Consider the following 25373-nt stretch of genomic DNA (forward strand, 5'->3'; position numbering starts at 1 on the left):
AAAGTTTGGGGTCACCCAAACAATTTTGTGGAATAGCCTTCATTTCTAAGAACAAAAAATAGACTGTCGAGTTTCAGATGAAAGTTCTCTTTTTCTGGCCATTTTGAGCGTTTAATTGACCCCACAAATGTGATGCTCCAGAAACTCAATCTGCTCAAAGGAAGGTCAGTTTTGTAGCTTCTGTAACGAGCTAAAGTGTTTTTAGATGTGTGAACATGATTGCACAAGGGTTTTCTAATCATCAATTAGCCTTTTGAGCCAATGAGCAAACACATTGTACCATTAGAACACTGGAGTTGCTGGAAATGGGCCTCTATATACCTATGTAGATATTGCACCAAAAACCAGACATTTGCAGCTAGAATAGTCATTTACCACATTAGCGATGTATAGAGTGTATTTCTTTAAAGTTAAGACTAGTTTAAAGTTATCTTCATTGAAAAGTACAGTGCTTTTCCTTCAAAAATAAGGACATTTCAATGTGACTCCAAACTTTTGAATGGTAGTGTATATATATATATATATATATATATATATATATATATATATATATATATATATATATATATATATATATATATATATATATATATATATATATATATATATATATACACACACACAGCCGTGGTCAAAAGTTTACATACACTTGTAAAGAACATGATGTTATGGCTGTCTTGAGTTTCCAATACCTTCTACAACTCTGGTTTTTTTGTGATAGAGTGATTGGAGCACATACTTGTTGGTCACAAGAAACATTCATGAAGTTTGGTTCTTTTATGAATTTATAGTCTACTGAAAATGTGAGCAAATCTGCTGGGTCAAAAGTATACATACAGCAATGTTAATATTTGGTTACATGTCCCTTGCAAGTTTCACTGCAGTAATGCGCTTTTGGTAGCCATCCACAAGCTTCTGGCAAGCTTTTGGTTGAATTTTTGACCACTCCTCTTGACAAAATTGGTGCAGTTCAGCTAAATTTGTTGGTTTTTTGACATGGATTTGTTTCTTCAGCATTGTCCACACGTTTAAGTGTGGACAATGTTCCAGTTCCATTGGCATCAAAACAGGCCCAGATGCCCCATGCTTGACTGTGGGCATGGTGTTCCTGGGATTAAAGACCACACCTTTTCTCCTCCAAACATATTGCTGCGTATTGTGGCCAAACAGCTCAATTTTCGTTTCATCTGACCACAGAACTTTTCTCCAAAAGGTCTTATCTTTGTCCATGGGATGTCAGATGAAACAAAAATGTAGCTGTTTGGCCACAATACCCAGCAATCTGTTTGTCAATGAGAAAGGACGCAAAGAAAAAGGCTCCGCTTCTGCTACCGGAGTTTTAGTTAAATCTGAAGATTTTGACCACTGATTTGCGATCACAGCCACAGGAGAGTCACCTGGCATCTTCGATCTGATTTTGGTCAGTTGAGAGGCACTGATACGCTGAAATAGCTACGGCGAGTTTACAGCTGTTTTAAAGTGATTCCGACGTCGCAGAGTGATATAAGTTGACAGGCTGACACCTCAAATTGATCTCTGAACGGCACAAGGTACGAAATTGTTGAAAAAACAAGTTAAAAGTGCCGCAAGTTGCTAAAGAAGTAAATGCAGTTAAGACACAAGAGGCACTGACGTCAGCGACTGCCGCGATGCGAAAAGCTAAAGGAAAGATTGAAATCCCGAAACGTTCGGTGCCAGCTGACACAGAACACAAATGGGAACAAGATTTGAGGCTGGATACAGGACATGAGGGGAATCAAGAAGGGATGCTACAAAACCTATTACATGAATTTAACGAAATGAAAGAAGAATTGAAAGAATGTAGAGAAGAAATGAAAGAAGAAATTAATGAAATGAAAGAATAAATGAAAAGAGTTGAGAAAAGCAACAACAGAACACAAAGAAGATGTGAAAAGTTTGCAGCAAAATGTAGAAAGTCTGCAAACTCAAAACAACACCAGGAATAATGAAGCCACTGAAATGAGCAAACAAATGAAGATCCTTCAAGAAGACAACAACATGCTGAGGAATATCATAGATGAAATGGATCAGGACAAACAAATGAATGATATCATCGTGACTGGGCACCGAATTAAACCGAGATCCTATGCGAAAGCTGTGAATAATGAAGGTGAACCAGACGAAATGGATATGTTTCTCAGCAGAACAGCAAGTGGTCAACTTTCTGCAAATTGAAATTGAAATTGACATTAATACCATCGAAACATGCATCCCACTGAACGGAAGAAACAACAACGCCACTCCAGTCGTGCTCGTGAAACACGTAAACAGAAAATCTAAAATGGCATTGCTGAGACAGGGGAAGAAGCTGAAGGGAACAAATGTGTACATGAATGAGCATCTCACAAAACGTAATGCTGGAATCGCCAAGAAAGCACGCGACTTGAGAAAGCAGGGAAAAATCCAGGGAACTTGGAGCATCAACTGTAAAATCTACATAAAGCTGAATGGAGGTCCAGAAGCAAGAGTAATTGTTGTCCATGACATCAAGGACCTGGACAATTTTTAAAGTTTACACAGCTACCACAACAACGATGGTAATGGACCCTGACAGAAAACAAGCACCTAAATTCAGCATCAACACTACTATGTTCCAAGGGACGACTAAACAAGAGGACCTAGATTCAGGATTGCATCCACCTACACATATAGACATTATTGAAACAACATCAAAGACTGTTGAACAAGAAAATATGGAACTAAAAAATTTCTGCATCAAAGATCACAAAAACCAGGATTTGGAAAATAATATAGATCCAGATACCAATTTTTTCTCCCACATCAGTAAGAATAGTTTTTATTATACAGATGATCAATATAATAGCAACATTACATGTGATAACAAATTGTCAATTATTCATTTTAATAGCAGAAGCTTGTATGCAAACTACAAAAACATTAAGAACCTTCAAAGTGATTGCTGTCACAGAAACATGGATTGATGATAAAAAAGGAATAGATTTTGATCTGGAAGGATATGAACTAAACTACATCAATAGAACCAACAAAAATGGAGGAGGAGTGACTGTGTACGTGATGAAGAACCTGAACTACAAAGTGGTAAAAAAACATGTCATTTGCTATAGATAATATCTTAGAATGTATAACCATTGAAATATGTCAGGAAAAAAGCAAAAACATTTTCATCAGTTGTATATATAGATCACCTAAGTCAAGTATAGAAACATTTGAAGAATGGATCAAGGCTACTTACATGGATAATGGTCAAAGAATAATGTTCTTATGTGGTGACTTGAATATTGATGTATTGAACCCTAACAAGCAAAAGTCTATTGATGACTTCATTGATACAATGTACAGCATCAGTTTATATCCTAAAATCACAAAGCCAAGCAGAATCACAGCACACTGTGCCACGCTTATTGATAATATTTTTACCAATGATTTTGATAATAACACCACAAGTGGTCTACTTATAACCGACGTTAGTGATCATCTGCCAGTTTTTACAATATATGATGGAAACTACAAGAAGAACATGGAAGACAAAAGGACATTTCGAAGACTAGGCACAGAGAAGAGGATGACTGCTTTCAAAATTGAGCTACAAAAGCAAGATTGGGACAAGGTGTACTAGGAAAAAGAGGTTGATGAAGCATATGAACGTTTCTAAAACAAGTTCATAATACTTTATGACAGACATTGTCCATGGAAACAACTCAGTAGTAAGCAGAGAAAGAATAATCAACCATGGATGACAAAAGGATTAAAAAATGCTTGTAAGAAGAAGAATACACTATATAGAAAATGTATAGCACAAAGAACTACAGAGGCAGAAATTAAGTACAAAAAGTATAAAAACAAGTTAACATACATACTACGATCATGTAAAAAAAAATATTACTGTGAATTATTGGACAGGAACAAAAATAATATGAGAGCAACATCGGGCATCCTCAATAGCATTATTAATAATGGCACAAAGAGGGACTACCCCCAATACTTCTTAGACGGAAATAAAAAAAATGACCACATAAAGGAAGTAGTTGAAAGCTTCAATAATTATTTTGTAAATATTGGACCAAAATTGGAAGAAAAGATTCCAGACCCAGTTTCAATTGAGGACTATAATGATACCATAGAGCGAATTCCCAACTCCATGTTCCTCAGTAATGTGACACAGGAGGAAATATTTACAATCGTGAAAAAATGTAAACCTAAGACTTCAACTGATTGTAACGGAATTGATATAGAAACGATAAAAAAGGTTATTGAAGAGATCTCAGGACATTAATGTATATTAGTAACCATCATTTCAAACAGGTACATTTCCAAACAAAATGAAAATTGCTAAAGTTGCACCAATTTATAAGACTGGAGACAAACACCAATTTACAAATTATAGACCTGTTTCTTTACTTCCACAATTTTCTAAAATCATTGAAAAACTGTTCAATAACAGATTAGAGAGTTTCATAAATAAAAATAGAATACTCGAAGAGAACCAATATGGATACAGAGCTATTGTTTCAACTTCAATGGCTTTAATAGAAATTACAGAAGAAATTACCAATGCAATAGATACGTAGTAAAAAATGTGCGGCAGCAGTGTTTATGGATCCAACTAAAGCATTTGACACAATTAATCACAATATTTTAATCAAAAAACTAGAACGATATGCCATCAGAGGGTTAGTCTTAAACTGGATAAGAAGATATCTAACAAACAGGAAACAATACGTGAAGCTAGGCGAACACACATCTACAACGCTAAATATATCCTGTGGTGTACCTCAGGGATCAATACTAGGACCTAAATTATTCAATCTCTATATAAATGACATTTGTAAAGTTACAAAAGATTTAAAGTTAGTATTATTTGCGGATGATACAACAGCGTTTTGTTCAGGAGAGAACACACAGGAGATAATACAAATAATAACAGAAGAAATTAACAAATTAAAAAGATGGTTTGACAAAAATAGATTATCGTTGAATCTCACTAAAACTAAGATAATGCTATTTGGTAACAGTAGAAAAGAAAGTCAAACACAAATACAAATAGATGGAGTAGAAATTGAAAGAGTAAATGAAACTAAATTCTAGGTATAATGATTGATGATAAATTGAACTGGAAATCTCATGTAAAAATATACAACATAAAGTAGCGAGAAACACATCAATAATGAATAAAGCAAAACATGTTCTAGACAAAAAATCCCTTAATATTCTCTACTGCTCGCTAGTGTTACCATATCTGAGCTACTGTGTAGAAATATGGGGAAATAATTACAAAAGTACACTTCATTCATTAACGATGTTACAAAAAAGATCAGTTAGAATAATACATAATGTTGGATATAGAGAACATACAAACCCTTTATTTATTGAATCAAAAATACTGAAATTCCATGACATAGTGAATTTGCAAACAGCTAAAATTATGCACAAAGCAAACTATAACCTGCTACCCAAGGATATTCAACAATTCTTCTCAAAAAAAGAGGAGAAATATAATCTTAGAGAAAAATGTAATTTAAAACATTTGTATGCACGTACAACACTTAAGACCTTCAGTATATCAGTATGGGGAATTAAATTATGGAATGGATTAAGCAAAGCAATCAAACAATGTACTAATATGATCCACTTCAAGAAACTCTTCAAACTTAAAGTTATTACAAAGTACAAAGAAGAAGAACCATGACAAACATTCTCAATTTATTTCATCCATCCATTCATTCATTCTTAAAGTAATCTTACTTATCTCATCATATGAAATATGACTTACTTCACCAATTATTAATATTAAATTATTACTATTATTTATTTATTTTTATTGTGATTACTTATGGAGTTTATTGTGAATAAATTGTGAACAGGAAGTGAACAAAAAGTTTTAGCAACTGTTATGTAAAGAAAAGGGGTAGGATTAAATAAGCTCTGCTTCTTCCTACTCCTTTTCGAACATGTTGAAAAGAGAAACTGGAAATTGTGATGTATCATGTTGTATGCTTGCATGTTCGAAATAAAATAAACTCAAACTCAAACTCAAAGTGTGGCCTTTAATCCCAGGAACACCATTCCCACAGTCAAGCATGGGGCATCTGGGCCTGTTTTGATGCCAATGGAACTGGTGCTTTCAATGGGACAATGAAAAAGGAGGATTACTTCCAAATTCTTCAGGACAACCTAAAATCATCAGCCCGGAGGTTGGGTCTTGGGCGCAGTTGGGTGTTCCAACAGGACAATGACCACAAACACACGTCAAAAGTGGTAAAGGAATGGCTAAATCAGGCTAGAATTAAGGTTTTAGAATGGCCTTCCCAAAGTCCTGACTTTAAACGGGTGGACAATGCTGAAGAAACAAGTCCATGTCAGAAAACCAACACATTTAGCTGAACTGCACCAATTTTGTCAAGAGGAGTGGTCAAAAATTCAACCAGAAGTTTGCCAGAAGCTTGTGGATGGCTACCAAAAGCGCTTTATTGCAGTGAAACTTGCCAAGGGACATGTAACCAAATATTAACATTGCTGTGTGTATATTTTTGACTCAGCAGATTTGCTCACATTTTCAGAAGACCCATAATAAATTCATTAAAGAACCAAACTTCATGAATGTTTTTTGAGACCAACAAGTATGTGCTCCAATCACTCTATCACAAAAAAATAAGAGTTGTAGACATTTTTGGAAACTCAAGAAAACCATGACATTATGTTCTTTACAAGTGTATGACAACTTTTGGCCATGACTGTATATGCACAGGTCAGGTGAGGAAACACATCGCAGGGTTGAACGAGAGTTCCCGCCAGAATCATCATGGTGCTTTTGTTGACGAGGGAGGAGATTCTATAGAAAAATCTCATTCGTTGGTTGACCTTTTTGATTACTTTGACCTTTTTGATTACCTTTACATCATAATCTTAATTGTAACATAAATAATTATATTTTGTCTATTCTTGTTTAATAACTATTCAAATAAGTTATTTTGGTATTCCCACATATAAAATATTGTTTAAAGATCATGCAACAATCTGAGGATGCTTAATTTAAGAATTGCAATTTGTTTTCAGAATAAAATACTTATTTGTACATTAAAAGTGCTGCTGATTTCTAGATATACAAATATTATCAAGTAAACTTAACTAGCTGCATGGACAGATAATTTAACTTGTTTTTTAGTTGTTTTTTTTCCCTGAAACTAAAGTCTTTTATCTTGTATTTTGTATGCTCTTTTTTGCAGTGTAAAGGAAGGGATCGCAGACGTGCCAAAAGTTCCAAGCTGAGCTGACCAGGGTGGGAGGATAGATAATAGGCGGAGGGTCGAACTACATGTGTGAATACAGCCTTCCTTAATTAACCTTCTTATCTTCAAGTACAGTATGTGTTCCTCAAAAAACTGCAGATAAAAAAAGTGGCCCCGAAAGACTGCTCCACTCCCCCGCTCTAAATGTATCTCATCTAATTGCATCCATCAAGGTGGAAGTGAAGCAGTGCAGGGATGAGCTATATCTGATGACTCTCCTTGTGGACGCGCTGTGAGCCGCTGTTAGCATGGCAGACATAAAATGTGTCAACCGGTTGCAGGTGGCCTATTTACATCGAACATGATGGTTTGTACATCTTGCAAGTGTGGGCAGTGCAGCTTGCTCTTCTCGTTAGCCACAACATAACCAAACACAACCGGGATAAAAAAAAAATCACATTGTATTACATATGCTGTTTAAAAAAGATGTGCCAGTGTTATCAGAAAAATAAGGGAATAACAGCTTCCTCCAATTTTAGGGGCATTATTTCACAAAAATTGACACCAACGGGATTTTTTTTCATTTCACACAAGAATGTCCAGACTCAAACTTACCCAAAGATCCAAAACGTTCCCAAATAGTACACTGTGGAAATAGTCCAATTTGGATCTGTTGGTTTATACTTTTTAGTACTTCCGAGGTCTCGAGCTACTCAGAACATCAAGAAACACTGTTTGTGTTTCACATGGATGACCACAAGTGGACACATAGCTTCTTAGAGGTGTGTCGTGATACATGATAAAATCCATACAAATTACACTACAGTAGACATTACATTTTGTTTTGGATTTATTTTGTCAAAGTTGCAGCATCGCTTTCCTGTTGTTTTTTTGTGACATTCTGCAAAAAAGTTTTATTTAACTGAACTTGCATGCACCCAATAGCCCAAATGGTGATAAAGAGAGGACCTTAATTGGAACCTTGACAAACAAAACTAGTATAACTAAGGAAGTTAAACTTCTGGCTATATCTGAAGTTAACAAGCTAGAGCAACACTTTACTTACATGAATCCATCCATCCATTTTCTGCCACTTGTCCCTCTTAAGGTGGAGCATATCCCAGCTGCACTTGGGCGGAAGGCGGGGTACACCCTGGACAATTCACCACCTCATCGCAGGACCAACACAGATAGGCAGACGACACTATGGTAGCAGGGCCAATTCAGTGTAGCCAATCAGCCTATTCCCAGGTGCATGTTTTTGTAGGTCATAAGAGGAGGCCGGGGTACCCAAGGAGAACCCACGCAGTCAGGGGGAGAATATACAAACTTGTGAGGAGGCGTGGCCGGCAGACCTGCAGCGAGGCGGGGCACGAGATGGCGGCGAGGAGGCGTGGCCGGCGGACCGGCAGAGAGGCGGTGCGTGCCGGGACCGGCTCCGAGATGGACGGCAGGTGCGTGGATCACCCACCTGGGCGCAATTCCGTAATCACCTGTCAGTGTGTAAAAGGGCAGCAGCAGAGAAGGACGGGGCAGAAGGAGTTGGAGAGCCAGTGGATGCAGAGCGAAAGCGACCGAGAGCGAGCAGAAGACGACGTGGGGGGCTGGAAAGCAACCGGCAGAGCGAGCAGTTGGAGGAGCTAAAAAGCGACCCGACGAGCACAGAGGTTTATTGAAAAACAAACAAAGTCACAAAACTGCTCGCTGTCATGTCTGTTCTTTGTGGTCCATGGAACCCGGAGGGAGGAAGTCTTCCACAAAACTCTACACAGATAACCCCCCATAACTGCCAAAAAGGAGAGGACTTAAAGGGGTGCCTTGATGAACACCTCAGTTACCGTATATATAGCACACGTTTGGACGCCAGTGTTCTACGTTAGCTAGCAAGGTTAAAATGTCATTTTAAGGACCTGCCAATGTGTTTACAGTATGTCCGAGTTCCTCTATACTGTACAACCGGAGTACTCTAGTCTTTTTAGCAATTTTCTGCAAAAATGTTTGTCTCCTAAGCTTTGAACAGAACCTGGGGGCCATTTGGCCCCTAAACTGCCAGATCAAAACATTAAAATTTGGCATAGATGATTGTAGGTCATGAATTGAAGACTAATTTTGCATATGCAGTGAAGAAAAATCCTTTGGATGTTCTCCTTGGATGTTTGGATGGTCTAAGGCTCAAGAGCACAGTCCATGTCGTCTTTCAGCGATTCTTAAGAGCAAAAGAGGGAAAATGTGCACTCCATGTGTTGCACACTCCGCTGAAAACACTTGTCAGCTCTTTTCTGTGGCAGTAAGATTGCTTCCTAATAATATGGTTTATAGGGCACTTTCTGCTGGCCTCTGGTGAATGTTTCCATTTTAAACCTGTCACGAGAGCCTGCCTTTACTATCTTACAAAGAATGTGTTTAAGCGCCATGGTTTCCAACGGGACCGCAAGACAAGCTGAGCTTTTGCAAAGGGAAAAAAGATCAGGAGCTGGTCTTCCGGAAAATTCATGTAGAACTGGTGTTGCCACGCACCCCAGTCAGTCATGGACCTTTATTAGAAACTACAGCATTACTTCAAGTCACTAAGACACATTTCAAAAGATGATGATGGCAATTCCATGAAAGTACGTGTTATTGATGTTCATAATTTCCACGACAGTGATTCTCAAACTGTGGTACATGTACCAACAGGCTCCATCTAGTGGTACGCCAAAAAAATCACTGACCTAAATACAGTGTTACTGTTCAAACTGTGTGTAAATGTTTTAGTGGCCAAAATATTAAATATACTTCTTTAAATGTAACATCTGCCTAGTTTTTTTATGATTACTAAAATTCATCATACTTCACAATCAGAGCAGCTGGCATCTCCAAGACGTTGCCAAAGATTGCAACATTATCCAAATCGCAAAAATGTGCAATTAAAATAGGTGTGTCCAAAATTATGAGGTGATTTGTCATTTATTGTATTAAAATCCTATGAACTGTCAAAGATTGTGACGGCAGGGAGAGGAAGGCGTTTTTAAGTGTGGAGGTTCTGCATTTGACACTTCTGTACTCAAGACAAGTCTGGAATAAATATCCACCTTTTAATGTACCATTCTTTATTTGAAATACTTAAAAAACAACAACAAGTAGCACCATTACTTATCATGTAGAACTTTAAAATGTCAGAAAAATAAAACTCTTGATCCATTTTCAAATCTTGTCTCGGGAAATAATAACCAGGAGGTTAAAGGCCTTTTATCATGAAATAAAATATATTTTGTTCTTAAAATGTGCTAAATTAAGCACATTTACCCTAACCTAACTACATATGTGTAAACAATTGATAAATAAATGTATTAAAATAGAAATACTAAAGCTGTAGTGGTGCAACAGAAACCTGTAATTTCCACACAAATGTAAGTCATACAAATTGTTCCCTTACTAAGATTTGTACATGTCAACATTTTTAAAATAACAATATAGAATACTTTATATTACTGAATATAAAATATGCCAAGTGAAGCATATTCAAAAGCCTAAAAAATGGCATTCCAACACAATACTGTCAAATTCAATACATATCTTGTTGTTCTCCTGCACACATTTGTGTGATATCAAAATAAAACAGTGATCAATTACTAAAAAATAAACCAGATTTAAACCCCGCTACAAAAAGTTCACTGAACTCAAAATATCCGTAAACATCTTGGTAATAAGAAATACAACTTTCAAGTCAAAAGTGGATCAAATACTTCAATCTTCTTGTCGCTATTTGAATGTTTGAGCAAATGCATTCAATACGCCATCGTGTAGGATTGCTTTGTAAACGTCAGTACAGCATTTTTGGATGTCCATAGACTTGAACACACTCCATTAGCTTAGCCCGCTAACCGCCCACAGTTTGATCCACAGAGCGGCATCCTGTCACATGGATATATGGAACAACCGACTACAAAGATGGATTACTGTTTAGTAATACTTAAAACATGCACTTTAGGTTCAAAATTTTCCCCTAGCTAATACAGTCCTTGATTTGTATAAGTCCGACAGACCCAAACAGTGAAAGGGTGTCCAAAGTTTGTCCAAAGAGGCCTGCATACAGAAAAATACTAAGAATGCAGGGGGGCATTTGATTTATATATTTCACTTTTGTATACGATTAATCCTGTCTCCATTCTGGAAATCTTCATTTGATGACTTGCGATCACGATTCCTAGAGGAAATTTGTCCACCATGTTAGCACCATGTGCTTACGTTTTAAGTAATCACATTGTTTTCTGTTATTTGATTATCATCATCATTAATATTCAGGTCCTCATTGTCTTCTTCTGCTTTGAAGAAACTTCCAACGGTCTTTCTGCCATTCTTCATGGAAGGTCCTGGAAGGAAGGTTGACGGTGGAATATCTTAATAGAAATTTTTAAAAAAGACTGAAAAGTATCAAATAAAAAATGTGGCACTCTAAAGTACATTCATGCACGTCATAAAGTCCAAAGAAAAGTCCATGAATGCTGTATCGCGTGTGGAAGAGCAATGGCATTCATTAAATGGCTCGTCTTGATTTGGACTTTGTAGAATATTTTGTGGGAAACTGGATGGTGAACCCCTAGACCCTTAAGTCTGAAACTGCTTCCTGTAATTTGATTTTAAAAAAAGTATTATTAGTTGAATTGCTTTAGGGGCTCTTTTTGCCACGGGCCAATAAAAAAAGTCACGGGCCACACGCGGCCCCCAAGATAGGCTTTGGACACCTCTGAAAACAGTGGTCTGATACCGCAACCTGGAACATAATTCTATGTATTCCACTGTACACTTTGTATATTGATCATGATTATTAATACATATCAAGGTTTTTTCCTGCCGTTCATAACCAGTCAGGTGTTATGAAAATATACGTATAGCTTGAGTGACGCTGGTTTGGCAGACAGGACATTTGGGATTGCTTCTCTCGCAGATGCGATTGGCACATTCCATGCAGAAGAGGTTGTGTCCACACGGGACCAGCGCTGCGATCACCTCGCATTCGAAGCACACCGAACAGTCGCGGCTGCCTTTTCGGCTGGTAGATGAGGTAGAAGACGACGAAGAGGAAGCGGAGGAGTCATACGAAAGGTGAGCGCTCGTCAGTGCGTTGCCAGGAAAACCGAGCCAGTCTCCAGTGGGATTGCTTTGTCCCCGTTGCGCTAACACCTGCTCAGCGTGGGGGGGAGGCGACATTCTGGACTGGGATGAGTCTCTGTTGATCCTACTTTGACTCACCATCACGCCGTTGGCATTGGCGGGGTGACTAGCCGGCGTGGCGGTCAGGGAACCGCCTACAGTTAAGGAGGGGGTGATTCGGTTTTCATACTGGGACCAGAACCTCCCAGTTGGGGTTGGCGCAGTTTCAAGCCCTGGTGGTGAGTCAAAAGTCGGGTCACTGCAGTCTGGAGAGACCGCCTCATTTCCGCAAACATTTCCATTTGTGTTGACGCTGATGTTGTGGTTGTTGTTGCTGTTGATGTTATTGGTTGTGTAGCTCAGCGTGGGGCTGGGGGGGCTGTAATCTACCATGCGAGAGCCACTGGTACCAAAGTAAGAGTCAGTGGATGCGCTGCCAAGGGAGGACGACGAATCGTTGCGATATTTGGAGAAGGTTTTACACACAGAGGTGGGCGTCATCCCAGCCCTCTTGGACCACAACATGGGTTGTCCATGCAGGTCAAAACCCACATCAGTCCCATTGGCATGAAAGTCATTTTCATCCTGAAGCGCGATCACTCCGCCTGTTCTCATGGCGATGTGAGCTTCAATCTCCTCGCGGGCTCGGTCCACATTCTCTGGCATCCCGGTCACCTCAAACACCGGCTCCTTGTCTCGACTGGGAGTTACAATGTAAGTATGAGTCTGCTGCTGAATGCGCTTGATTGTCGCGCCCTTGGGGCCAACGACAAGACCCACGACACTGTAAGGCACTCGCACCTGGATTGTTGTCTGACCGGGTATGTTTGGTGGGCCAGGAACAGGAGTAGCATTCCCATTCAGGCTGGTGTTTTTGTTTCTGGAAGCTCGAATCATTGAGAAATGCTCCGCCGCTGAGATGATTTCTCTCCTGGCCATTGCCACATCCTCCCTCCTGCCCGTCACCACAAAAACGGGCTCTTCACCTCGGACTGGGGTCTTAATGTAGGTGTTGGTCTTTGCTCGCAGGGCTTTAATCTTACAACCTGAGAAAAGGAGCAAAATGTGAACATGAAGGCTATGTTCCAGATATCACAGGTTCACACCCTTTTCGTACATCTTTTTAAAACACGTACTAGATGTTTACTAGGGCTGTAAGGGTACATGTACACGTAATCATATTTTTGGTACCTAGCCTTAATTTCGGTAAAGAGGCATACTGATTTACAACATAATAGATATTTGATGAGACAGGAATTGTTTGTAGCATCTTCTCGGTTAAACAAATACAGTGCAGTGTTTGAAAGGTGTCGTCTCTGGTTAAAGATTCCGGTTTGCTAACACTTTTCACTCCCAGGTGAAATATGTAAACAAAGACAAGTGGATAAGAGATGAAAGCAGTATGTTTAGTAGAGATGGGGAACAGAACTACAAACTTAATACTGCACCAATAAGGAACTTTGCTAAAAAAATTAATAATTATTCACAACCTTGCACTTACTGTTGAAACGAAACACTTATTATTAAGTGCATTTGGAAAGTATTCACAGCGCTTCGCTTTTTCAACATTTTGTTATGTTGCAGACTTCTTCCAAATTGAATAATTAAATTTTTGTCCAAAAAATTATACTCACCCAATACCCCATAATGACAAGGTGATTTTTTTTGTGCAAATGTAGTATTTTTTTTTTTTTAATGCACTATGGGCAGCAATTACAGCCTGAAGTTTTTTTAATACAATGCCACAAGCTTGGCACACCTGTCTTTGGGCAGTTTTGCCCATTCCCCTTTGCAGCACCTCTCAAGCTCAATCAGGTTGGATGGGAAGCGCTGGTTTTCATCCAGGATGTCTCTGTACATTGTTGCATTCATCTTAGTCTAGTCAGGGAGGTGACCAAGAACCTGATGTCAGAGCTACAGCATTCCTCTGTGGAGAGAGGACAATCTTCCGGAAGGACAACCATGCAGCAATCCACCAATCAGGGCTGTATAGTAGAGTGGCCAGACAGAAGCCATTTTTTAGTAAAAAGTTTGCCAAAATGTACCTGAAAGACTCTCAGACCATGGGAAACAAAATTATCTGTTCTGATGAGAAAAATATTGAACTCTTTGGCGTGAATACCAAACGTCATGTTTGAAGGAAACCAAGCACAGCTCATCACCAGGCCAATAACATCCCCATAGTGAAGCATGGTGGTAACAGCATCATGCTGTGGGGATGTTTTTAACGGCAGGCACTTGGAGATTAGGCAGAATAAAGGGAAAGATGAATGCAGCAATGTACAGAGACATCCTGGATGAAAATCATCCCTTTCCAACCAACCTGATGGAGCTTAAGAGGTGCTGCAAAAAGGACTGGGTGAAACTGCCCAAAGATAGGTGAGCCAAGCTTGTGGCATCATATTCAAAATTACTTGAAGCTGTCATTGCTGACAAAGGTACATCAATAAAAGTATTGAGCAAAGGCTGTGAATACTTATGTACATGTGATTTCTTTAGTTTTTTTATGTTTAATACATTTGCAAAAATTATGTACCGTAATTTCCGGACTATAAGCCGCTACTTTTTCCCCTCGTTCTGGTCCCTGCGGCTTATACAAGGGTGCGGCTTATTTACGGCCTGTTCTTCTCCGACACCGACGAAGAGGATTTCGGTGGTTTTAGTACGCAGGAGGAAGACAATGACACAATGATTAAAGACTGACTTTTCATATACCGGTAGGCTGGTTATTTTGATAACGTACAGGTGAGCACTTTGTATTACTTTGCACCGTTGTATTATTTGTACTCTGCACGAATGCTGTTCGCCATGTCAAAGATGTGAAAGTTTGATTGAATGATTGAAAGATTTATTGTTAATAAATGGGACGCTTTGCGTTCCCAAACAGTCATCTCTGTCCCGACAATCCCCTCCGTGGTAGCAGGAACCCCTATATACTACGGTAATTACACATCAAACCCTGCGGCTTATAGTCGGGTGCGGCTTATATATGGAGCAATCTGTATGTTCCCCTAAATTTAGCTGGTGCGGCTTATAGTCAGGTGCGGCTTATAGTCCGGAAATTACGGTATTTATTCCATTTTGGAATAAAAAGTGAAGCACTGTGTATAATAATTTTTTGTGTTGCAAAAATGTATCTATTAGATAATTATCTGCTAGCAGTTTTCCAACTTCTGCTTTTGTAACGTAAAATTATAATTGTATTAGTGGGGCAATGTTTACATGGTCGGACCAGGAAGACAGCGATAATAACTCTTGTTCAAACATGAGGGCTCTCTCGGCATAACCCTGAAAGGGTCTGTTTGCAACCTGGTCACAGTTACTTTTTATAATATACATTTGTTGCGCAATTACTAATTATATTGATTAGAAAAACATTTTAGCCCAAGGAATTTGTTTGGCATTCAGGCTTGTCATGGACCGCTGTCTCAGCAACACGCACACGCAGGTAGCGCTTACACATACACCAAAACAGTCCAAGAGATGCAATGAACAATTTGAAATCATGTTGTTGTTATGATAGAATGTATAAAAATGATAGCTAATGTAAGTTATCAAAGTCGCTATCATTAGCTAACAACACACAAAGCTAATGCGCGTCCATGTCTTACGTACTTACATAGTGTACGTCATAACGTTCTAAAAGTCGTAAGTGGGTGAGATACATGCTTAAAAACATATTTGAAAATTGGCGCCCTCTAGGCATCTGCATAAAGATTGCAAACATCCCCTTTAAGAATCCAGAGCCATTTAAGGTCAAGTGGATAAAACATAGAAGACGGTGCTGTTTTTAGTAAAACACTACTAATTGATTTGAAACATATGTGATGTTACATATGTGTTACATTGTTCATGATAAATGTATTCCTTGGTTTACACTTTGAGTAGTACAAATGTACTTTGAACAGCCCAAAAAACATTTACAGATGGAAAATCATTTCAACAGTGACATGTATTCAGTGGCCTATTAGTATGTTTTGGTATTCCATTGCTTCGAATAACAATTTTGAGACAAAAAAAGGCCAGGATAATCAAGGCTAATATTTGCTAACTTGTTGAATGTATATGAAGATTTATAGGAAGAACAGTTGAATGTTAATATTTGACACCCTATAAAAGCATTACAATGGTAACATGGGTTTAAAATGACACCTAATGGGAAGAAAAAGGCTTTAGGAAATGACAAACTGCCATTTAGGGGAATATTCTGGGATAGTCACATAACAACAATTACTAAATAAAGCTGTGTTGGTCACTTTTTAAACACCCTTTGAGTGTTGGTTGCTTAGGTTTCAATGTGAGGATGTGTTAGTTGAGTATCTTGAATGTTTTACTTTGGCTAACTTGTAAAATAAAATTAAAATGATAATAGTCATAATGGCAGTGATTTTGCAGGAGTCTATTCCAAATGTAAAAATTTTTAAAGCTGGGTCTTTGTGCGGTTACATCATGCTGTTGTCCTGGTTTGATCCTTATCATCATAACTGACTTAAATTAACATCACATGGCAACAAAGCAGATATAGTGTACGTGTGGACTACATCGATGCATGAGCTACATGCCAACGTTTGACTGGAAATTATATATATATATATATATATATATATACTTTTTTAAGTATGTTTGTAATCAATGCACTTCTGGGGGTATGGGGGTGATCCAGATGTCGACAACGTCAATACTGTTAGCAGACCGATATTTGGGTTTATGATTTTGGGGTTGTTTGTTCATATTATGTGTATTATAAGGTTGGGGAATGATTCCTAGTAGTTTTTGCTTTTCTTTGTCTTCCATAATGCCATTAACTCTATTATTAGACATCGTTTTCAAGATAAATAATGTGCCACCTCATGTGTAAATGTGTGCTGGTATGAGAATAAAGTCCCTTCTCAGTTGTATTCACAGCGGTTTCATTTTTAATTTATTGTATGTATACCCTACTGTACGTATTTAATTAGTTTTCCTTTTCTTTGGCCTACCCCTGTAATGTTATTCAATTTCTCTACCAACACTAAAAAGCAGCATCTATCTATATTGTGACAAAAAATGACTTGTGTGTTGTTTGGGAACAGTTGGTAATGGTTATGTGCAGTAAAACTTTTCATAAACTCAACTCACCTTAATGTGTGTTCCTAAATTTGTGTTAAGGTGTCTTCAAGGATGACAGCAGTTATGATTTTGGTTTACAGTGTAAACAACTAAATACTAAGATTTTGAGCATTATTTTTTTTTAGTCTAAACTTATACATCTGTCTCAATATGGCTAAGGACAAGCATTATTGAGGGTTTGCTGCACGTCATCTTCATTACTAAAGGAAAATCTAATCTGCAGGAGAGATTCCCTCTGCCATTTTCAAGTATGTTTCTTTTTTTTGAGTCGTCAGCTTGAAGCGTCCCTCTCTCCCCGACTCGCTCGTCGTCATGTGACATGAGTGCGTGTCTGTTATGATTTTGCTGACTAGTTTCGATGACCCGCCTTATCTTGCCTCTAGTAAGTAATGTCTCGCTCTAACCTTAGCCAATTGTGACTCATCATACCAACACCAATCAATCATCATTAGTTTTCTCCGTATGTATGGATGTTCTCATTCATCCAGGTCATTGTGTTTACTCCATATTTTTTTGGCCTGGATTTGCAATCCATTTTCTCTATTTGTAGCTTTGATGTAAGCTACAAAAGTAGCTATAAGTAGCTAAGCTAAATCCATTCCCTCCATCCATTTCAACCGCTTGTCCCGTTCGGGGTCACAGGGGTGCTGGAGCCTCTCTCAGCTGCATTCGACCGGAAGGCGGGGTACACCCTGGACAAGTCGCCACGTCAATCATTACTCGTTAAAAAAGTAGCTACTGGAAAATGTATTTAAGCTATGTAGCTTAGCTACATGTAGCTTGTTAATGCCCATCACTGGTGTGTATTTTCCATTAATGTTACTACGCTTAGAATAAGATGCAGAGGTATAGTTATAACTTTCTTTAGACAAATTATACTATTTATAGCCACGGTGGAGAGTGGGGAAATGTTTTTTTCTTCCTGGGGGTGGGTGTAACAGAAAATAATTGAGAAGCACTCGTCTAATGTGGTGTGATAAATTGTATAATTTTGTTTATATTGTTGAATCTATCCATCTATCCATCCTTTTTTTACCGCTTGTCCCATTCGGGGTCACGGGGGGTCGCTATATATTGTTAAATTATTTGCAAACATGTTTGTTTGTTTAAAACATTTGTCCTGAGTTGGAATAATAACAATCGATGAATTCAAACCACACAATCCTTCAATGATCCTAAACATGTTCATGTATGGATGGGTGTCAGCATCGGCAAATGTGCCTGTTGTTTACTTGGTATCGCTTCCACACTAAAACGTGCGGTATCGCTTCGATACTAAAACGTGCGGTATCGCCCACGTAAGTGTGTTAATTAGCCTATGTAGCAACACGCTAGCGTGCCCAATAAAGCTCATTAAACGAAGTTCTCGTGCTAAGATGTTGACAATGTGTTATTTGTGGGCGAGTATTTGAATGTAGGACAAACAATACAGGAAGTATCGACCTGATGTGTCCAGACTGGGACGGAAGTGGAAGATGCGTTAAAGTGCTTGTCTGGAGGATTGTACAAAATGCGTTCAAGCACCAGCAGAGACTCAGTAAAAGTGTCTTCACACGCACCTTGTCTGCCTACAATCTCGGCCACATGCTCAGAGCTGGGCACCGGGACACACTCGGTCATGTTGACACTTCTAGCCCGGGGCTCGTCGGGGTCGTACAGCGGGTGGTCGTCGGTGTTCAGCCCAAGCAGAGAGAGCTGGTCCAGGGCGATCTGCAGGGCGCTCTGCTCGTCCAGTGAGTCTCCATGGAGGCTGCCGTCGGCGAAAAGCGAGCTGGGCATCTTCCCCGAGGAAGAGGACGTGGAAATCGCGGCGTGAGCAGCTTTTTTAAACCAATAATCAAATAACACCAAAATGTCTGCGTCTGGAGAACTGGAAAACTGTCAACATCCAACCTTTTGTCTTCCGCGATAGTGCAAGGAAAGTCCCAGTCCGGTCCCAGCGAATCAGCAGAGAAAAGGCGTCTTGCCACCACTAAATGTGGTCTAACTGTCGCGTAATACATGTACTACAGTAATACAAGTAGAACAAAGTACAATACTTGAAGTAATCTTCGGTCTGAGTCCTTTCACAGCCAGACTGAGAGTCCTGGACATGACGTCACCGGCTGGGCAGGGATGATGCAGTGCTGCTTTTTTATTTCGCTTCCTTTAAGGCGATTGGTTGTTGGGTTGGAGTTGGGCGGGGCTACTCGTAATATTTCTGTTGGATTTGTTCTAATTGGACGCCCATTTTTCTTCTTCTCTTACGATTGCGCCTTTTGTATAACTGCCAGTTTTGTTGAAAGAGCGGTCCGGGGGCATTACTAACTATGACCCCGGCCATATTCTTAAATGTTCCATAATATCAATAAAAATTTAAAAATGCATTATATTTTTTCCAATAATACGCATTATTTATCAAAACTATATTAATTAAATTAAAATGTGTATATGTTTATAGCAGCCTGTACAACACAACAATGTTATTTATATATATATATATATAAATATATAAATATAATATATATATATTATTTATGCCACGCATAAATATATATATATATATATATATATATATATATATATATATATATATATATATATATATATATATATATATATATATATATATATATATATATATATATATATATATATATATATATATATATATATATATATATATATATATATATATATATATATATATATATATATATATATATATATATATATATATATATATATATGCGTGTGTGTGTGTGTGTGTGTGTGTGTGTGTGTGTATAGGTATATGTATATTTATTTTATTTAAATCAATATTAATTTATACTACCATATGTTAGAATAAATGTATCTATTAAAATTTTATAAAAAATATTACATTTTTACAAAAAAATCTGATTTCATTTGGGGGTGGTGTGGCGGCGTGGTTGGTAGAGCAGCCGTGTCAGCAACTTAAGGGTTGCAGGTTTGATCCCCGCTTCTGCCATCCTAGTCACTGCCATTGTGTCCTTGGGCAAGATACTTTACCAACCTGCTCCCAGTGCTACCCACACTGGTTTGAATGTAACTAAAGATGGGTTTTGAGTCACCAGAGAAATATAAATCACTTCACTTCATTTGTTTTATAAATGTTTTTGAATGTGTATAACATCGACACACATTGTGTCTAAAATACGGTTCATAAAGTCTATTCACATTAGCAATAATACAAAATGCAAATATCCAATACAAGAAATATACAATCAATAACATTTCAATCAATCAATCAATCAATGTTTATTTATATAGCCCTAAATCTCAAGTGTCTCAAAGGGCTGTACAAGCCACAACGACATCCTCGGTACAGAGCCCACATTTCAAATGTTTTATGTACAGTGATATATGTATAAAATATAATTGGCCAATTAAGCTGATTCTAATAACTAGGATAGAATAGAGACTTGAATGATTCTTTGCTAGAAACTACTTTGTTAAAGCAGCAACTTTTACCTACACTACAGTATTAAACAGAATAAACTAAGAACAAAACACAACAATTTAAAAAAATACATTAGAGTTTGAGTTTATTTCGAACATGCAAGCATACAACATGATACATCACAATTTCCAGTTTGTCTTTTCAACATGTCCGAAAAGGAGTAAGAAGAAGCAGAGCTTATTTAATCCTACCCCTTTTCTTTACATAACAGTTGCTGAAACTTTTTTATTCACTTCCTGTTCTCAATTTATTCACAATAAACTCCATAGGTAATCACAATAAAAATAAATAAATAAATAATAGTAAGAATGTAATAATAATAATTGGTGAAGAAAGTCATATTTCATATGATGAGATAAGTAAGATTACATTAAGAATGAATGAATGGATGGATGAAATAAATTGAGAATGTTTGTCATGGTTCTTCTTCTTTGTACTTTGTAAACACTTTAAGTTTGAAGAGTTTCTTGAAGTGGATCATATTAGTACATTGTTTGATTGCTTTGCTTAATCCATTCCATAATTTAATTCCACATATTGATATACTGAAGGTCTTAAGTGTTGTACGTGCGTACAAATGTTTTAAATTACATTTTTCTCTAAGATTATATTTCTCCTCTTTTGTTGAGAAGAATTGTTGTATATTCTTGGGTAGCAGGTTATAGTTTGCTTTGTGCATAATTTTAGCTGTTTGCAAATTCACTATGTCGTGGAATTTCAGTATCTTTGATTCAATAAATAAAGGATTTGTATGTTCTCTATATCCAACATTATGTATTATTCTAACTGATCTTTTTTGTAACACCGTTAATGAATGAAGTGTACTTTTGTAGTTATTTCCCCATATTTCTACACAGTAGCTCAGATATGGTAACACTAGTGAGCAGCAGAGAATATGAAGTGATTTTTTGTCTAGAACATGTTTTGCTTTATTCATTATTGACGTGTTTCTTGCTACTTTATGTTGTATATTTTTTACGTGAGATTTCCAGTTCAATTTATCATCAATCTTTATACCTAGAAATTTGGTTTCATTTACTCTTTCAATTTCTATTCCGTCTATTTGTATTTGTGTTTGACTTTCTCTTCTACTGTTACCAAATAGCATTATTTTAGTTTTACTAAGATTCAACGATAGTCTGTTTTTTTCAAACCATCTTTTTAATTTGTTAATTTCTTCTGTTATTATTTGTATTATCTCCTGTGTGTTCTCTCCTGAACAAAACGCTGTTGTGTCATCCGCAAATAATACTAACTTTAAATCTTTTGTAACTTTACAAATGTCATTTATATAGAGATTGAATAATTTAGGTCCTAATATTGATCACTGAGGTACACCACAGGATATATTTAGCGTTGTAGACATGTGTTCGCCTAGCTTCACGTATTGTTTCCTGTTCGTTAGATAACTTCTTATCCAGTTTAATACTAACCCTCTGATGCCATATCGTTTTAGTTTTTTGATTAAAATATTGTGATTAATTGTGTCAAATGCTTTAGTTAGATCCATAAAAACTGCTGCTGCACATTTTTTACTTTCTATTGCATTGGTAATTTCTTCTGTAATTTCAATTAAAGCCATTGAAGTTGAGACATTAGCTCTGTATCCATATTGGTTCTCTTCAAGTATTCTATGTTTATTTATGAAACTCTCTAATATGTTATTAAACCGTTTTTCAATGATTTTAGAAAATTGTGGAAGTAAAGAAACAGGTCTATAATTTGTAAATTGATGTTTATCTCCAGTCTTATAAATTGGTGCAACTTTAGCTATTTTCATTTTGTTTGGGAATGTACCTGTTTGAAATGATAGACTACTAATATACATTAATGGTCCTGAGATCTCTTCTATAACCTTTTTTATCGTTTCCATATCAATTCCATTACAATCAGTTGAAGTCTTAGATTTACATTTTTTCACGATTGTAACTATTTCCTCCTGTGTCACATTACTGAGGAACATGGAGTTGGGAATTCGCTCTATGGTATCATTATAGTCCTCAATTGGAACTGGGTCTGGAATCCTTTCTTCCAATTTTGGTCCAATATTTACAAAATAATTATTGAAGCTTTCAACTACTTCCTTTATGTTGTCATTTTTTTTATTTCCGTCTAAAAAGTATTGAGGGTAGTCCCTCTTTGTGCCATTTTTAATAATGCTATTGAGGATGCCCCATGTTGCTCTCATATTATTTTTGTTCCTGTCCAATAATTCACTGTAATATTCTTTTCTACATGATCGTAGTATGTCTGTTAACTTGTTTTTATACTTTTTGTACTTAATTTCTGCCTCTATAGTTCTTTGTGCTATAAATTCTCTATATAGTGTATTCTTCTTCTTACAAGCATTTTTTAGTCCTTTTGTCATCCATGGTTGATTATTCTTTCTCTGTTTATTACTGAGTTGTATCCATGGACAATGTTTGTCATAAAGTATTATGAACTTGTTTAAGAAATGTTCATATGCTTCATCAACCTCTTTTTCATTGTACACATTGTCCCAATCTTGCTTTTGTAGCTCAATTTTGAAAGCAGTCATCCTCTTCTCTGTGCACAGTCTTCGAAATGTCCTTTTGTCTTCCATGTTCTTCTTGTAGTGTCCATCATATATTGTAAAAACTGGCAGATGATCACTAACGTCGGTTATAAGTAGACCACTTGTAGTGTTATTGTCAAACTCATTGGTAAAAATATTATCAATAAGCGTGGCACAGTGTGCTGTGATTCTGCTTGGCTTTGTGATTTTTGGATATAAACTGATGCTGTACATTGTATCAATGAAGTCATCAATAGACTTTTGCTTGTTAGGGTTCAATAAGCCAATATTAAAGTCACCACATAAGAAAATTATTCTTTGACCATTATCCATGTAAGTAGCCTTGATCCATTCTTCAAATGTTTCTATACTTGACTTAGGTGATCTATATATACAACTGATGAAAATGTTTTTGCTTGTTTCCTGACATATTTCAATGGTTATACATTCTAAGATATTATCTATAGCAAATGACATGTTTTTTACCACTTTGTAGTTCAGGTTCTTCATCACGTACACAGCTACTCCTCCTCCATTTTTGTTGGTTCTGTTGATGTAGTTTAGTTCATATCCCTCCAGATCAAAATCTATTCCTTTTTTATCATCAATCCATGTTTTTGTGACAGCAATCACTTTGAATGGTTCGTTGATGTGTTCCAAAAAGTTCTTAATGTTGTTGTAGTTGTTGTTGTAGTTTGCATACAAGCTTCTGCTATTAAAATGAATAATTGACCATTTGTTATTGCATGTAATGTTGCTATTATATTGATCATCTGTATAATAAAAACAGTTATTACTGATGTGGGAGAAAAAATTTGTATCTGGATCTATATCATTTTCCAAATCCTGGTTTTTGTAATCTTTGTTGCAGAAATTTTTTTTTAGTTCCATATTTTCTTGTTCAACAATCTTTGATGTTGTTTCAATAATCTCAATAAGTGTAGGTGGATGCAATCCTGAATGTAGGTCCTCTTGTTTAGTCGTCCCTTGGAACATAGTAGTGTCGATGCTGAATTTGGGTGTTTGTTTTCTGTCAGAGTCCATTATCATCGTTGTTGTGGTAGCTGTGTAAACTTTAAAAATTGTCCAGGTCCTTGATGTCATGGACAACAATTACTCTTGCTTCTGGACCTCCATTCAGCTTTATGTAGATTTTACAGTTGATGCTCCAAGTTCCCTGGATTTTTCCCTGCTTTCTCAAGTCGCGTGCTTTCTTGGCGATTCCAGCATTGCGTTTTGTGAGATGCTCATTCATGTACACATTTGTTCCCTTCAGCTTCTTTCCCTGTCTCAGCAATGCCATTTTAGATTTTCTGTTTACGAGTTTCACGAGCACGACTGGAGTGGCGTTGTTGTTTCTTCCGTTCAGTGGGATGCATGTTTCGATGGTATTAATGTCAATTCCAATTTCCTTTGATTGCAGAAAGTTGACCACTTGCTGTTCTGCTGAGATTATATCCATTTCATCTGGTTCACCTTCATCATTCACAGCTTTCGCATAGGATCTTGGTTTAATTCGGTGCCCAGTCACGATGATATCATTCATTCGTTTGTCCTGATCCATTTCATCTATGATATTCCTCAACATGTTGTTGTCTTTTTGAAGGGTCTTCATTCGTTTGCCCATTTCAGTGGCTTCATTATTTCTTCTGTTGTTCTGAGATTGCAGATTTTCTATATTTTCCTGCAGACTTTTCACATCTTGTTTGTGTTCTGTTGTTACTTTTCTCAGATATTCTTTCAATTCTTTCATTTCTTCTTTCATTTCTTTCATTTCTTCTTTCATTTCTTTCATTTCTTTTTTCATTTATTTCATTTCTTCTTTCATTTCTTTCATTTCTTTTTTCATTTCTTTCAATTCTTCTTTCATTTCTTCTTTCATTTCTTCAAGTTTTTGTAGTAT

General features: G+C 37.1%; 1 protein-coding gene across 2 annotated transcripts; it reads right to left on the reverse strand.

Annotated features, from left to right (window-relative positions):
- Positions 1–10279: 10279 nt before the first annotated feature.
- mex3b (mex-3 RNA binding family member B) lies at positions 10280–19574 on the reverse strand. 2 transcript variants are annotated; one of them, XM_062030044.1, is made up of 3 exons: positions 19365–19574; positions 19031–19250; positions 10280–13408 (listed from the first exon to the last, which is right to left on the reverse strand). In XM_062030044.1, exons 2-3 carry the CDS (start codon positions 19248–19250, stop codon positions 12084–12086), a joined length of 1545 nt encoding a protein of 514 aa, XP_061886028.1. In that variant the 5' UTR covers positions 19365–19574; the 3' UTR covers positions 10280–12083. The 2 variants fall into 2 exon arrangements, with proteins under 2 accessions (XP_061886028.1, XP_061886019.1); XM_062030035.1 differs by having other exon boundaries at positions 10281–13408; positions 19031–19574.
- Between the last annotated feature and the right edge of the window lie 5799 nt (positions 19575–25373).

The sequence above is a fragment of the Entelurus aequoreus genome, linkage group LG02, assembly GCF_033978785.1.
Source record: "Entelurus aequoreus isolate RoL-2023_Sb linkage group LG02, RoL_Eaeq_v1.1, whole genome shotgun sequence".
Taxonomy (NCBI): Eukaryota; Metazoa; Chordata; class Actinopteri; order Syngnathiformes; family Syngnathidae; genus Entelurus; species Entelurus aequoreus.